Raw genomic sequence first — 14777 nt, 5'->3', positions numbered from 1 at the left:
ATTAGGAATACATAACTTGCTTAGATATTTCATCATTGATCTGTGAACACACACATCAATAGAATTGATCCTTACGGCTTTGCCCTTTCATGAAAATTGGGACCCACTCCACCTATATCCACTCGGTGAGATGTGGTTCTCATTACAGGAAGTGCTGTCATTCAAGAATGTGGCTATAGAATTCTCTCAGGAGGAGTGGGGCTGCATGGACCCTGCTCAGAAGACTGTACAAAGACTAAATGTTAGAGAATTTCAGGAACCTGGTCTCCCTCAGTGAGCATCCCTTCCCCATAGAAATCAGGATTTGCCCTTGTGCATCTGTGTATTTTCCTGTGGGAATCACTTGGAAGCCTCTGACTTATGAGAATCTCAAGCCCGTCTCCTTAACATCAGGAGAACGACGAGGCTCTCTACTCCTCTAAAGAGTTACAGTCTGGGAAACCCACAGGGGCAGTTCTACCCTGCCCTTATAGGGTAGCTATGAGTCAGAATGAGTAGGGTGAGTTCTTAACACAGAGACTGGCATTCATTCAGAAATGAACAGCTCTTATTACCAGACACCAGAAAATGCATGCTTAAAACGAGCATTGTAAATCCAATAGGCTCTTAGCCACAGCTCAAACTTGGAGGATCCTGAAGAAATTCACCTGGGAGAGACACCTTAGTAATGAATGTGGTGAATTATTTTTGTCACCGGCTGTGCATGCCATTGTACACATGAGAGAATAAATGCCAAGGATCCTTTCCAGCATCATGTCACACATTATTTTGTCAACGTCTCACAATGGACTACATATCAGGGACACTGTACTAAAAGGTACAAAGCTTCTAGGCCTTGAAGATCAAAAGCCTTTTGTTAGCACCTGTTGAGTTCATTTCTAGCTCAGAGTGATCCCACGGAGCAGAGTAGAATTGCCCTATGGGGCTTTCTAGGCTGTAGCTCTTAATCATAGCAGGCGGCCAGCCCTTTCTTCCGTGGACAGGCTGGATGTTTCCAAGAGACCAACCTGTCAGTTTGCAACCAAGCACTTAACCCCTGCACCACCAGGGATATTACCAACCTTAGATACAAAATGCTGCCGTGTAATGAAAAGTCACAATCCTTTAAAATGCACGAGATTACCAAACTCAAAACTCTGCCATCAAGGCGATTCCAACTAACAGAAAACCTGTTGAACAACATAGAACTGCCCCCACCCCCAGCCCCCCTGTGAATTTCAAAGACTGTAAATATTTGTGGGAACAGAAGCCTCGTCTTTCTCCCTTGGAGAGGCAGGTGGGTTTGAACCACTAACCTCATGGTTAGCAGCCAAATGCTTAACCCACTACTGGATGTTGGTCAAAAGCACAAGGATGTCTGTGTTGTTGTCAGGTGCCATCAAGGCACCTCTGACTCAAGGATGTCCATCGAAAGGTCTGAGTATTTCCACCTCAAACCTGTCGGTCGTTTGAACTAACCACTAGCTCCCAAAGGGATGGAATGCTTCCACCAATTTCTCAGGTTACACTGGTCGGGGTAGAAGAAACACCACCAGTAGTCACACTATCAGATTCTCTGATACAAGAGTGAAAGTTTGCTCCCGCAGTGGCATTTACCTTCATGCTAATATTTTCCTAGGCGTCCCTGGGTGGCGCAAATGTTTGAGCGCATCATTACTGTCTGAAATGGCCATTTGAATCCATCCAGAGGGGCCTGTGGAGGAAAGGCATGTCAATCTACTTTTCAAAAGGAGACCTACTGGAACACAGTTCTACTCCAGAACATGGGTGTTGCGGTGAGCCAGAATTTGCTCCCCGGCAGCTGCTTTGGTTTTTTAATGTCTTCCTACCTGCTCTTTCTTGCTGCGAAGTTGGGATCCTTTGCACCGAATGATTCTTGGAAGCTTGCAGAATCTGAGATAAAATGCCTAATGTAAAAGGGGGAAAAAAAAGGAGTTTCTTGAAAACTAATGTATACTAGCTTTTACCAGAGAAAAATGATGAGCCATTTTACTCGAGGAGGTTTTCAAAGGCTTTAAAAATGTCAGTTGGCTAGGATGCAATAAAAGAACTGTTACCCTATTCAATAACAACAACAAAAAATTTTTTTCTTTTTCTTATTTTTCTGGAGCCGGCCTCCCAGACCTCTCCACTGGTTCCTTACTCCATGCCGGAATGTTGCATTCACACCTTGACAAAATTATTTTTCTTAATAAAGAATATGCCCCCTTTTTTTCCTTTCCATAGATTTTAAGCCAATTTATGGCAAGATTTATTTCACTTGCTTTGGCTGTACTATCAGGAGGGACCAGTCTCTGGAGAAGGATGCGTGTGAAAGGAGAAAGGTAGCAAAATGAGGAAGGCCCCTGACAAGATGGACTGCCACAGTGGCTTCACCAATGGCAACCAGTAGGAGGATGGCACAGGCCTGGGCAGTGTTTCATATTGTTAACAGGGTCACGTTTGAGTCAGAACTGACTGCCCTGTTTGGTGATAGGGAATTTGAAACTGTAACGGAGTTACTGTGAAAATATGCATGGAATGCATAATCACACTTTATGAAGAATCTTACTGTCTTTACATGTCTAAAACATTTTTAATGTAAGGATTGAGAAGTGTCATCACTGTTCGCAGCATTACTTTTGGTATCATGGACCTTGTCACTGCTCAATGTTAATTTCTTGAAGCCTAGCTCATCAAAGAACTGAACTTTATGCATCTATTTCAAACCTCTCTATAATATCTGAGACCAGAGATTTCCCTCTCTGGGGGCACTACTGTTTCCATTAAGCTTGTAAAGACACCCAGAATTGTGTCTAGAAGCCCTACTTAAGAATCAGACCATAAAAGTCCGTTTGAGCTGCTGCAATCCTATAATTTTTAAAACTACCGAACAGTGAACGCTAACAAAACCCCCATAAGGGGAAAGATCCAGAACATAACAAACCCCCCAAAGCATTTCCACCCAAAGCCAGATTCTTTTACACAACCGCGTGGCATCAGGGAGCAAGGAAATGAAGTTTCTCACAACTTTCATAAAACTCAATATCAGCAAGGTCTTTGAAGGAAACAAATAGGTGTTACCATTTGAAAATAGAGCCGCATAAACCTTCCAGTCCCATCAATCTGAGCTCTAGAGATTTCATAGTTAAGACTCATAAATGAAAAAAAATACCCATAAATGTCATCAAGCGAAGAATTTTCTCTTTTTTTGTGGGAGAGGAGGCCGTGGAGGCAAAGAATTTTCAAAGTGGCGCGCCCTCTCCCTCCTCCACCACTGCCGCCTCCTTCTTCTGGCGCTCCTGGAGCTGCCTGTGTGCTCCTTTGGTGCAGACCTGGTACCTCTTTTGTGAAGCAGCAGCTGAGGAGACCTCGGCGCACGCCAAGGCCGACGAGAAACCCAAGGAAGGAGTCAAGACTGAGAACAACGATCATTTGAACTTGAAGGTGGTGGGGCAGGGTGGTTCTGGGGTGCAGTTTAAGATTAAGAGGCAAACGCCACTTAGCAAACTAATGAAAGCCTATTGTGAACGACAGGGTTTGTCAATGAGGCAGATCAGATTCCGATTTGACGGACAGCCAATCAATGAAACAGACACACCTGCACAGTTGGAAATGGAGGATGAAGATACAATTGATGTGTTCCAGCAGCAAACAGGAGGAGTCTTCTAACAGGGAGCCTGCTCCTTTCCTCCAGAACTCTCTTCCTACCAACCAAGAATCCATTCTCCATTAGAAAAGCACAATTTGGTTGCACCACCTCCTGATGACTACAGTATAGTTTTCTCTTATTTCCCCTTCCCCATTCCTTTATTGTACATAAAGTAACTGGTGCGTGTGCACACGCATATTGCAATTTTCCTTTTGTTTTTTTTACTAAATGGCCAATGTTATGTTTCGATCGACACCAAGTGGAGATGGGATGGGGAAACACTGGCTCTGTGAAAACCCCCCCTTCGCCATCAGCAGCTTGCTCACTCAGCTCCTCTCTCTATATTCCAGTAAGTTATTTTGCTCTCACTGTTTAACAGAAACAAAAAAAACAACAACATAAAAAAATCCTTGCATACCCTGTTGGATTGAAGAATTTTCATGTTTTTCATTTATCATTATAAAACCAAGGACAATTTTATAACTTTTTTGTATGTTACATGTAGAGCAATCTGTCTTTAAGTAGGGGTGAATTACTCTCAAAGAAATGAAGCCTGGATAGTTTTCCCTTCAAGTCAAGCGTCTTGTTGTTTAAATAAACTTCTTGTTTAAAATTTAAAAAAAAGAATTTTCAAAGTGGCAGAAGAGACATAAAAACAATTATGTCTGAATTCTATTTCTTCAAAAGTTAGCACATAGATGGGACATTTTAGTAGCAACAGGAAAGCTACAAAATACTCCGACTTCTAAGGAGGACAGCTGTGAGATCAGAGATGAAACATAAGTTGGATGAGATTAATGGTACAGCAGACAATGCAAAGGAAACCATTAGTGAGCTTGAAGTATAGTCATAGAGAAACCATCCAAAATGGGAAGGGAAATGCCTCCGAATGTAGGCCAGGGCTTCCAAAAATTCATGGGAAAATTCCATTATCTTTCCATTCCATTTTTCCATGACCTGTTTGAAGGCCCCTCAGACATACACACACCAGAGGGCAGAGAAAATCGGGAGCAACAAAGTTAACTATTTTTAAGCAACAGTATAATGTCTTAGCCCTTCCTACCCAAGTCCCCAGGCCTTGACCTAGAAAAGTCCTAAACCTGAGCACAGAGGCCATCTTTGTCTTGGGTGCATGAGGGGTAAAATGGAAAGGTTGGGAGTCAGGGTGAAACCACACAGACACTTTGAATTTTACTCTTTAGCTTGAAGCCCCCAGACAGACAGCTCCAGCGCTTCATTCATTTTGAATAGCCTAAATTAAACTTCATGCCAGGAGACAGTCCTAGATCCAACCATGTCTACCTATGGACCCCTGACCAAGGTTTTCAGTGTCCCTAAAAGCTATGAGTCAGCATCAAGTCGAGGGGAGTGAGTTGGGTTTTTTCTAGTTAATGGAGACTCACTACCACCTCAATCTGCTACTTCAATCTCCCTTTTGCAAAAATTAATTTAGACTTTAATTGTCTTCAACTTAAGAGGAAAACACCCCAGCTTCCACTCTAAGTGCCCCACACAACTCTAAGTTTAAAGTTCCTAAAATATTGGGTTAAATTAGGCAGAGAGCAACCATTCTCCACAGGACACTGATGAGATCCAATGGTTCCAAGCCTGAAAAATAGAAATGTCCTAGGAAAACCCAAGGAGAAGTGTTGCCTTTGAATTATGGTGTTGGTAAAGAATTACCATAGACTGCAAGAAAAGTCACTGCCACCTAATGGATGCTAACTCACTGTGATCCTAAGGACAGGGTAGAATTACCCCTGTGAATTTCTGAGACTGACACTCTATGGGCATAAAAAGCCCAGTCTTCTCTAAGACCCAGAACAAAATCATACCCAATATGAATTGGGGTGGGGTGGGGTTCCTGGAGGGGAGACCCAAAGCCCATCTGTAGACAGTTGGACATCCCCTCACAGAAGGGTCACAAGGAAGAGAGGACCCAGTCAGGGTGCAGTAGAGCACCGATGAAACACACAACTTTTCTCTAGCTCCTTAATGCTTCCTTCCCCCACTATCATGACCTCAACTCCACCTTACAAATTGGATTAGACCAAAGCATGCACACTGCTACAGATAAGAGCCTGCAACACAGGGAATTTAGGATAGAGATACCAGAAGGATGGGGGGAAGTTTGGGGAGAAAGGCGGGGAATCAATTACAAGGATCAACATATAGCTACCTCCCAGGGGCCCAAACTACAGAAAAGTGCTGAAGGGCAACAGAGGATGATGCAAGATATGAAAATAATTGATAACTTATCAAGGGTTCATGAGAGAGGGCAGTGGGGGAGGTAGGGGAAAAAGAAGAGCTGATATCAAGCGTTCAAGTAGATAGAAGATGCTTTGAAAATGATGATGGCAGGGGCGGGTGGGGGAGGATGTAAAAAAAAGAAAATGATGATGGCTGCATGTGTACAAATGTACTTGACACAACGGATGATTGTGTGAATTGTGATAAGAAATGTAAGAGCCCCCAATACAAGTATTTAATTTTTAAAAAAACAGCCCAGTCTGTCTCCCTCAGAACAGCTGGTGCTTTCAAACTGCTGACCTTTCTATTAGCAGCCCAATGTGTAACCACTATGCTACCAGGGCTCCTAGTAGAGACTGCCAGAAGAATGAATAAATATGTCCTGGAAGAAGTAGAACCCAGAATACTCCCTAGGAAATGGTATGGACGCTATACCTGCCTTCATTCAGCTGCACATGGGGGGTAGGGGGGGCGATGGGGGGGAGGAGGAGAATTCCTCCCCACATCAGCCCATGGCAATGGGCCCGCTAGACAGTGGTCGGACATCCTTCAACTTCCTTCGCCTTATCCCGACGTCATCTGTCTCTCCCAGGGCATGCTCCTTCTCTGCTGTATTCTATGATCTGCTGCTGCACGGGCCACGCAGAACTCTGATAATATTCACAAGTATGGGGGTTGTTAGGAAAGCGAACGGGGTACATCAAGTCGGGGTCAGAAAACGTTAAGGATACAGTCCTTTTGTCCACAGAAGCTCTTCCCAGCCACGTTGGTTCTTGGTCTTTCGGCCACGTTGGCGCCTTAGTCTCTGCCCCGCTGTGCAAAGAGCTCCTTTAATGCTGATAAATGCCCCCCCCCCCAGATACACACCACTCTGCAGCCAGTCTTAGGCCTTTGGTGACAAAGACCAGGGACGGAAGAGGTCCATCCAAGTCATTCCACTTCGCATTTGGAATGAGGAGGATGGAGACGTCTCACCTACTGTGGGCATGATCCAGAGGAAACCACACTCGGTTAAATGGAAGGTCAGTAAAGAGTGTGAGGATGTGTCTCGAGAATGTGGCTAAGGCTCCGCAGGCAGCGTCACCGTCTGCTGCAAACGGGGTCCCTGGGAGGCAGAAGAGGTGGCTGTTGCCTAGCAACGGGAACTGGCACGGAGACCAAGGAAGATGCAGGCCCCGCCCCGCGCCCGGCCCCGCCCCACCCCACCCAGGCTCCGCCCCCGCCCCGCCCCGCCGCCACGACCGCCGCAGCCCTGCGCCTGCGCAGTTCCCATCAGACGCGGAAGCAGATCGCGCAGAGCCAAGGTCACGCGGAGGTAAATTTCTTTCTTTTGGTTTGAGCGCGCGCTCCCCGGCCTGTTGGGCCACACGCGGCCCCCGGGGGAGGGGTGGGGTGTCACTCTGAACGTCAAGGTCCCCGTGACCCTGAGGCGTTCCCGTCCTGCGCCCTCCGGCGTCCGCGCCCATTTGGGTGTCAAACGCCTTTGAGGCGGCCCTTCCGCCTCATGGCCGAATGGACGCCGCCGACCGGGTCGTTTTCCGAAGGAAATCCCTTCTCGGCTCCCCTCGCTCGCCCGCTCTGGGTCAAGGCCTCCACCCCTGAATATCTGGGGACCCTAGCGACCTCCCCCTCCGTCGCACCTGAGGCCAGCGTAGGGGACCCGGAGACCCACCTGCCCCGGGAGTCACCGGTCTCCCCTGGGGAGCCCCCATCTCCTCACTGCCCCCACCCCTGTATGGCAAAGGGGGTCCTGATCTCCCCCTGTGAGACCCCGTGTTTTGCACCCCTGACCCCACCCCCTGCAAAGTACGCTCTTGGCGGGTAACGGGCACCTCACCCTATCTCTGTGCCCGTTTGGACGAGGGGACGCGGTGAGAGCAGAGCCACCGAGAGAAATAGTGTTAAAAGTTAGAAAAGCAATGTGATTGGACAAACATAAACAGATGGCCAGACTAGAGGCTGGGGGGCCGGACTTGCAAAGAGACAATAAACTCAAGGCGGTGGAGCCCGTGTTAGCACCCCGCCACCCTTTAGGGCAGAGTAGAACTGGCCCTGTTTGGTTTCACCGGAGCAGAAAGCCTCGTCTTATACACCCTCCGAGCAGCCGGCGGTTTGGAACTGCTGACTTGGTGCTTAGCAGCCCGACGCCCAGCCCACTCCACCACTGGGCCCCCCGGAGACAATAAGCATAGGAGAATAAACAAAGTAGCCACGAGGAAAAAAGAAAAGAGAAATCTTATAACTAGAGGGGATCTTGAAGAGCGAAGACAAAGGCCCGGAGACCCCAGTAGGAGTTAGGGTGAGGAGGGTTGGGATGAGGGAGAGGGGACGCTTCAAAAGAGGGGCAGAGGTGGAAAACCAGCGAGTGACCTGGTGCAGGAACAGAAAAGATGCAGAGGTGACAGGGAGATCCGAGGGAACTGGAGGAGGAGGGGGAGAGACCGTGAGACAGTGGAAATAGAGGAGTATAACCCGGGAGGTGTGGGGCTGTCTGGCTGAAGCAATGAACAATAGAAGTGAAACCGCAGGAGTGGTCCTAATGGTGCATGGGGAGGAACTAAAGAGAAAGGGGGCTGGGAAGGGGGGGTGTGCCTCCCTTCCCCCCCCCCATGAGGAGGAAACAGATAAAAGGAGAGACAGAAAAAAACAACTTGATTCGATGGTAGCATATTGATTGATAACCTGTTTGCAATTTGCTTAAATCATCCAGCTCCAAGTGGTGAAACTGTAAGACTTGTACAAAGACTTTGTCGGTTTTGCATCGAAAAATGACCATCACAACTGCTTTTCAGCTGGATGATAGCGACTAGTCTGGGTGCATTCTGGGTCTTCCTTGCCACTTATGCGGGCTGGGGTGGAGTGGAGGGATGAGATGAAGTAAGAAAGGGCTCGATTTCCGCCACTGCATGGTGTCTTTGAATAGCCAAAAACCAAACTCACTGCCATCGAGTCACGCCGACTCAGAGTGACCCTATGGGACAGTGTAGAACTGGCCCTGTGTGTTTCTAAGACTAACTCTTTACGTGGTTTCGAACAACCCACCTGGCAGTTAGCAACCCAATGTGCAACCACTGTGCCAACAGGGCTCCTCGGAGGCTCTTTGAATGAGTGCGTTATGATTCTCAGATCTGTATTTTGTAGGTGTGTACTTGATCTTAATTCATGGTTCTTTTTTCAGGCTTACTGAGATAAAGCATAATTTGTGGAATTTCAGCTTGATTCTGTAAACAGTCATTAACTTCTGAGATACACATTTGTGGCATCCTGTAACCGAATCCTTCTTTCCTAAACATGGTGTACCATCAGTTTTCTTTCCCCAAAAAATTGGACCTCAGACTATGTGAAATCTTTTATTTTCTGAATGGTTTTCCTTTTATTTTAAGTTTCTTGTGTGCGGTTCCTATTTTGAGTCCGACTTGCCTTCTGTTCTCTCTCACATATTGGAAACATTCTTTAATCACCTAGTAAATACATTTGAAAAACTGAAACTCACCTCACTGCTATCAGATCGATTCCAACTCATAGCAACCTAACAGGACAGGATGGAACTGTTTCTAAGTCTTTACAGGAGTAGAAAGCCTCAGGGTGGCCCCTGTGAGTGGAGCACTGGTGGTTTCAAACTGCTGACCTTGTGGCTAGCAGCACAGTGCATAATCACTGTACTGCTAGGCTCCTTTAAATAAATTTAGACTCTAAATGTGCATCTGGGAAGTATTTTCTTGTATTATATATTTTTAAATTAATAAATCTTTTTCTTGTATTATATTAACCAGTTAGTCTTATGTTCCATTGTCTTCCTGCCTGTATGTCATCTGGAAAGTATTAACCTGTGGAATGTAGGGTAAATGCCCCCCTACAAGTTCTTCTGACTCTTTGTGTTATATGCTAATAATTTAATATGTATATTTATATAGATAGATAACATAAGAAATAAACAGTTAATTAAATTATAAAGCAGTACAAATGGCTCATTGCAACTCACTCCTTTGAGACAGTTGTGAGACACTGGCAGTCCTTCAAGTTTTGAGGGCCACCAGGTGTCCTCTGCCGCCAGGTAGTCCTCTGTAGAGCAATTCAGGCTATCCAGGCACAGGTAGCAAACAGCAAGGCAGGTAACCAACAGTCAGCCATATGACAATGTCTGACAGTCCCCAGCTCAAGAGATGTAAATTCCAATAGTGCGGCGAAGCAGGTCTTGAAGGAACCTGAAGTTGCAGCGACACAGTCCACGGGTTAGGTGTCCCACAGGTAGTGTGGCTTGCAAATTGAGGCACAGAACAAGCAAGGCAGCCGCTCACTGGTCCGATGATCAAAGAGCGAGACTCATCAAGCCATTTTATCTCCTCCCTTCAATTAATCCCACATGTGTTCATCGGCCATGTTGGCACAATAAACATTAACTATTTCACCCTTTTTATCCAAATGTTGCCAGGAGACCTGGATTGATTTGTAACCTTATTCCAACAGAGCCTGTATATGAATGAAATTTCCTCTAATGAAGAAATTTCCTCTAAACTTCTCTCTGTAGCTGACCCTCTTTCCATGTATGTAGCACCCATGGCTTAGGCTTTAACGATTGTATAGTTAAATGTTTTGCACATTTGATTGGACTAATCTGGAAATGAACGAGGAATTAAGTTACTTAGGAGCAGTGTGATGAAAAACATGAAAGCAGCATTACTCAGACCTTTGAAAGTGGCCCTGGATTTGTTTTTGTTTTGTGTTTGTTTTTCATTATTGTGAAACTATAACTCATTGCCATCGAAGTGATTGTGACCCCCAGTGGCCTCACAGGACAGAGTAGAACTGCCACTGTGGGTTTCTAAGCCTGCAAATCTTTATGGGACTAGACCGCCTCATCTGTCTCTGCAGAATGACTGGTGATTTTGAACTGCTGCCCTGTGTTGATACATCATAAAACATAAGCTGGGCTAAAAAGTGGAAGAATGACAGAGCCCAACTTTGTCCACAGTTGTAAGCCTTTAGGCTGTTTTGCTTTTCTTTTTGTTAATAGAAGCTTGGTATCCAAAAGCTAAGGGGTCTTACCATTTGCTCAGTGTGAGTGGGGAGAGAGGGATAATAGTGCTCCCCCCTGTCCCCCCAATATAACAATGTGACTTGCTCATGGAAGTCCATCCAGCCACCCTGAGCTGCCTTTAAACCTGGCCTTTGTAGTATCCCTAATTCCTGACAAATTTTCCCAGCCGTGATCCCTGCTTGTTCCTCATACTGAAGGCCGAGTGTTGCCCTGTGAGTCCATCCTGGCTGTGTTGCCCTTGACACATACCAGGCATAGACGGGAAAGGACAAGGGAACCTTTAGAGGCCCCCAGGAAGGGTTTACTTGTGTCTTGCTGCAATTACAGAAATACCACAGTAAACCACTGGGGGCTCTGTTCTACGTGAAATGTGGTTTCAGGGCTGGTGTGGGACCAGAAGATGTCAGCCCAGCCCCTGGCAGCCCCTGCTGCAGTGGAGTACAGGCTTCACCAAGAGGTGAATAAACCTACCTGTTGGCTCTGGGTAGGAGGCTACATTGTCCCTATGAAGCTCCCCGTAGTGAGGCCCTCCCTGTGTGTGACTGTGCACAGGAAGGGGGGCTTCTTCACTCCAATTGAACAGTATCTATTCTGTGCTCAGCATTGACTTCTCCAGCCTGCCCTTGCCTGAGAATGAAACCCGGAGGAGGAGATAAGGAGGAGACGTCTGGAATGGCTCTGTCCCAGGTAACTGTCCTGGGCTCGGTTGGGGGCTCTGCCCTCTCCTTCCTGAAACGCTGTCCTGAGAACTTACTCAGCTCCTCTGACTCTTGACTTTTCCTGCCTGACTCTGTTGGGGCGCTCACCCAGATGTTCCCCTCATCCGCTCTCATCTCCGCATTGATTCCATGTCACCTTGACCTTGGGGCACGGGACTTGTGACGACGCTCCACTGGGGGAGCGTCCTGGGAAGGGCTTCACACCAGGCCTGGGTGGGAGATGGAGAGTGGGTTCCAAAGGGACAGTGAGGGTTTGTGAGCTGCGTCCGGAATGCTGTCAGAGCTGTGGACCAGAATGGAAGAAAGCTCCCATTTATGGATCATCTTAATATGGCGGAACACCTGAAGATAAAAAGAAAGGGGGGGAGGGGAACCTTAAAAACATCTTCTTCCTGGTTTTATAATACATTCAAAGCGGAATCTGTGTTTCTGGTTCCAAAATATTAGCAATCTGCAACGGGACAGGAAGCTTAGAAATTGAATTCTGTGATTGTGTTTACTCCATGATTTATATTAAAACATCGAATGAACCTAAATGCCTCAATGTAGGAACTTCGGAAAACAACATCGCTAGCTCATCTCTTGAAGAGAGACTTGTGGTGTTTGTTCAGGGACATGTTTGGTAAAAGTATTTCACATTCAGTAAAGGCCCAGGGTTCCTGGTCTGTTAGAGACTGGCAGAACCCCCGAGTCTGTGGCCCTTAAACATCTTTCAAACCTGGACCAGAACCCGCCCCTGGGTTCAGACCCACACCTTTCAGCCAAACCACACACAGGCCTTTAAAGTGAGCAGTAGCAAGGTGAAGAACGTGCTTTTCAGTGGGAGACCAAAGTGGCAGTCTTTTCCCTAAGACAAGGGTTAACTGGCAGGAAAGGAGGAGAATTGGAAACAGAGAAGCCAGGGGGAGAGTGGTATGCATATATTAATATTGAAGGAATTGCAACTAATGCCACAAAGCAAAACATGGGGTAAATTGATGGGCAGGAAATCAATACCCTCTGTAAACTTGCCCACAAATCACAATGAAATATGCAAAAAAACTTATCACTTAACTAAGATGAAAGAAATAGATTTTTTGTTGTTGTTTGTTATTCCAGAAGCTAGAAGCAGAGGTAGAGCCACAGCCTGGTTTTACCATTATGAAATATTTTAAACATCACACTACGGATCTTTTTTATGGTACCCCTCCTGATCCCTCACTGCCGGCGAGTTGGTGCCGCACATAGACACCCTTTAGGGCAGAGGAGAACTAGCCCAGGGGGCTTCTGAGGTGGTAAATCTTCATGGCAGAACGCCTCCTTGCCCTCCCTCTCTGACTTCGCGCTGATGTTTTTAGGTTCAACTCTAAAACCTGACTACCTGGGTTCTGGTTGCTGGCTCTGCCATTTATTACCTGGGCAGGTGCTTCCTGTGTAAAGTGGGAACAGATTATTCTCTCCTGGGCTATTAGGTCCTTATGTTGTTTAATACTTATAAAGCATTTGTGTGCATACATAAGCACAAGAAAAATCTAAACTGACTGCCATCGACTCAATAATGACTCATAGCCACCCTCTAGAACAGAAAAATTGCCCCTGCGAGTTTCCTAGACTCTAACTGTTCACGGGAGTAGAAAGCCCCCTCTTTCTCCCGAGGAGCGGCTCAGGATCCAACTGCCAGCCTTATGGAGTGCACCCCTACCCCGTAACCACCATGCCCCAGGACTGTGTGTTTGGAATACATTGAAGTCATGGAGAGTAAAGTTATGCCTATCGATGTGTTTAAATTTCTTAGTCATTGCTGTTAGTTGGCATCAGTCCGGCTTTTCCACTCTTTCCGATCCTGCTTTAAAGCTACAGTGGACTTTGTCATCCCGGAAGACAGCACTCCAACTCTGGTTTCATCCGAGAAACCCAATGCCATTTGCCGTACAGAGCATAAGACGTGGTGCATCTACAGCAGTGACACTTTCTAGATTTTAAAAAAATCTATACTTTTAAATTTTAAAAAATCTTTTCTTTTACTGTCCACCAAAATAGGAAGTCTACCATACTTTAGTGGACTTCATGTCCTTTGTCAGAAACGTATAATGGAAGTGGGAAAGCGCATCTTGCTGTGAATTTTCGTATGGATCTGTCAGTGTTTATATCAGATTGATCCCCCGTACATACGCTTTCTCACCCGTGCATGGCCATCAAGTCGAATCGCCTCCTAGTGACCTCGAGGACAGGGCAGAACTGCCCCCCATAGGTTTCAAAGACTGTAAATCGTTATGGGAGTAGCAAGCCTGGTCTTTCTGCCACAGAGAGAATGGTGGCTTCAAACTATAGACCTTCTGGTGAGCCGCCCAACACATAGCCCACGAAACCACCTCCCCAGGGCCCCGGGACATCAGTGCTTCTCATTTTACGAGAAAATAACAACTCTTCCTGCGTCTCCTTGGCTTATTGCAGGAACTGCTGACCTTCAGGGATGTGGCAATAGAATTCTCTCAGGAGGAGTGGGACTGCCTGGACCGTGCTCAGAGGGCTCTGTACAAGGACGTGATGCTGGAGAACTACAGGAACCTGGTGTCCCTCGGTGAGGATCACTGCCTTCTTTGGGTTTGGTTCTACTCGTGTGTTTTCCCTTGAGCGTCTCTGACTTGATTGATGTCCTGTCACATCCCGGTCCTAAAGCCAAAGATGGAAGTGTGTCCCCAAATGAAGAGCTTCATAGCGCGACATCTGAAGCTTAGCTGTCCTCCTCCTGCCTGCTTTCCACTAGGGCAGAGCTTCGGTCGAGCACAACATCTGACGACTTTTTACAAATATCCGATTTCCTGGGCTCTTGAGTGTTGGGAAAGTGAGCAAAGTAACACATATTTAAAATATCCCTTAAGCACTTACAAGGAGGCAGTCGGTAAATGTGTGCAGTAAGTCTATAAACCCATCCCTAAAAGCCTGTCCTCTCAGTTGGAACAAAGGACGTAGATGCTGTCTGAAAAAGTCATCATACAGCATGTTCCTTTGTTTCTTATACTGAAGACGGCTCTCTGCCAAACCTGAACACTGTTCCATTTTGGAGTAAGAGAAAGAGCCCTGGGCTGTGGAGATGAAAATAGCAACAAAAACAACAAAAATGAGTGAGAATGAGTCAAAGGTGTGAGCCCAGGTATGA

The 14777-nt window shown here is 46.4% G+C and overlaps 2 protein-coding genes across 2 annotated transcripts in view; both read left to right on the top strand.

Moving 5' to 3' along the window:
• The first annotated feature begins 1763 nt into the window (after positions 1-1763).
• On the top strand, positions 1764-3651 carry LOC142432616 (small ubiquitin-related modifier 2-A-like). The gene is made up of 3 exons (XM_075537843.1): positions 1764-1775; positions 3313-3517; positions 3575-3651. Exons 1-3 carry the CDS (start codon positions 1764-1766, stop codon positions 3649-3651), a joined length of 294 nt encoding a protein of 97 aa, XP_075393958.1.
• Positions 3652-7121: 3470 nt separating this feature from the next.
• ZNF845 (zinc finger protein 845) overlaps positions 7122-14777 on the top strand; it is a 46799-nt gene continuing 39143 nt past the window's right edge. Inside the window, exons 1-3 of the mRNA XM_075537842.1 lie at positions 7122-7196; positions 11521-11606; positions 14072-14198. Coding sequence (XP_075393957.1) covers positions 11553-11606; positions 14072-14198 — 181 coding nt within the window. The 5' untranslated portion in view covers positions 7122-7196; positions 11521-11552. The remainder of the gene's footprint in view (positions 7197-11520; positions 11607-14071; positions 14199-14777) is intronic.

Source organism: Tenrec ecaudatus, chromosome 18 (assembly GCF_050624435.1).
Source record: "Tenrec ecaudatus isolate mTenEca1 chromosome 18, mTenEca1.hap1, whole genome shotgun sequence".
Lineage (NCBI taxonomy): Eukaryota > Metazoa > Chordata > Mammalia > Afrosoricida > Tenrecidae > Tenrec > Tenrec ecaudatus.
This window is presented reverse-complemented; position numbering and strand designations above follow the sequence as displayed.